Source organism: Psammomys obesus, unplaced genomic scaffold (assembly GCF_907164565.1).
Source record: "Psammomys obesus unplaced genomic scaffold, mPsaObe1.curated_primary_1811, whole genome shotgun sequence".
Classification (NCBI taxonomy): domain Eukaryota; kingdom Metazoa; phylum Chordata; class Mammalia; order Rodentia; family Muridae; genus Psammomys; species Psammomys obesus.
Window position 1 is genome coordinate 211,977 of NW_026594014.1, and position 1,284 is coordinate 213,260.

A 1,284-nucleotide genomic window follows, 5' to 3' on the forward strand; every position below is an offset into this window, starting at 1 on the left:
CACACACACACACACACACACACACACACACACACACACACACACACCGCAGTCCTAGATATTGAAATTGGTCTACTACAAGCATGCACAGTGTGTGGCTTATGCAGGGAAATGGGTACAAGGCAGGCAGCCGCTCATACCTGGCGGTTGAGCAGACAGTGAATGAGGAAGATGAAGGCCCCCTGCAGGCTGTTGATGATGGTGAACAGGTATGCCATGACCTTTGCCATGGGGCCAAACTGGAAAATGCCCAGCACCCAGGAGCAGCCCAAGATGAAGATCTGGGCAACGGCCTTGAACGTCAGTAACCTGTAAGATAAAATAAATTGTTGACAAAATAAATTGTCCTGAGAGCTGGTAGGGTCTCCATGGAGAGACCTGGCACTGTCTGAAGATGACACCAACTGGCTCAACACCACACTACAAAAAAAGACAGAGGAAAATTTACTCTCTCAAGGTAAAGAAGTCACATCCTATAGAAAATTAAAATGCTGCTGTCCACAGATGCACGTGGATCCAAAGATGTCTAGATGTATATATTGAATTGATCATTGGTTTAGCAATGAATGGCTAGAAGGGCCCATGTCCAGGTGGACCTCACTGCATGTATGGTAAATACATGCTTATAAAGTACTGAGAGGTCCTGCTTTTATTGAGGCAAATTCACCATTTTAAGTACAAAAACTGTGATTCGGTACTTTGTAGTTCTAAGTTCTTTTATTATCTTAAAAATGAAATAAACACATACATGAAAGGAAACACCATAGATACAAAGCCTTCATTCTCTTTCCCCCTCACTAAGGAAGACAATGACCAAGTATTCATCAAAATATGAATAAATAGAATAAGCATAAATAGATATATGATGGATCAAATTTGGCATATTCAGTCATTGGACATATAGAATAAAAGCATAAGTGTAAGATAAATAAAAAACCCAGGCAAAGGCCATTTGTTGTGTAGTTGAATTGATTTAGATATCAAGAATAGATTAAGAGAGGGACAGAAAGATAAAAACAGAGAACAAATTATAAGGCGATTTTGTAAAATATTAATAACATTCTGTTATTGAGAATGGTCTAGGCTTGGGATCAGTTAGTTAATGACTGATTCATTCACTAATTCTCTTATGAGACATGCACCCTCTCTGGGCTTCACACTGTCAATGTGGCTCAGGTTTCACACTGTCTTCCCAGCCCTAGAAAGAGGTTCTAGGCTAGACCATATGGCACCCTGAGTAATCCTGCACTCAGGAGTCATAGACTTCAGACCTGCTTATCCTAC

At 40.6% G+C, this 1,284-nt stretch overlaps 1 protein-coding gene across 1 annotated transcript in view; it reads right to left on the reverse strand.

The window, feature by feature from the left end:
* Positions 1–1,284, reverse strand: part of Adgre1 (adhesion G protein-coupled receptor E1) — a 94,489-nt gene that overhangs the window by 4,916 nt on the left and 88,289 nt on the right. The window contains exon 20 of the mRNA XM_055617768.1: positions 141–309. Within this exon, the coding sequence (XP_055473743.1) occupies positions 141–309 (169 nt within the window). The remainder of the gene's footprint in view (positions 1–140; positions 310–1,284) is intronic.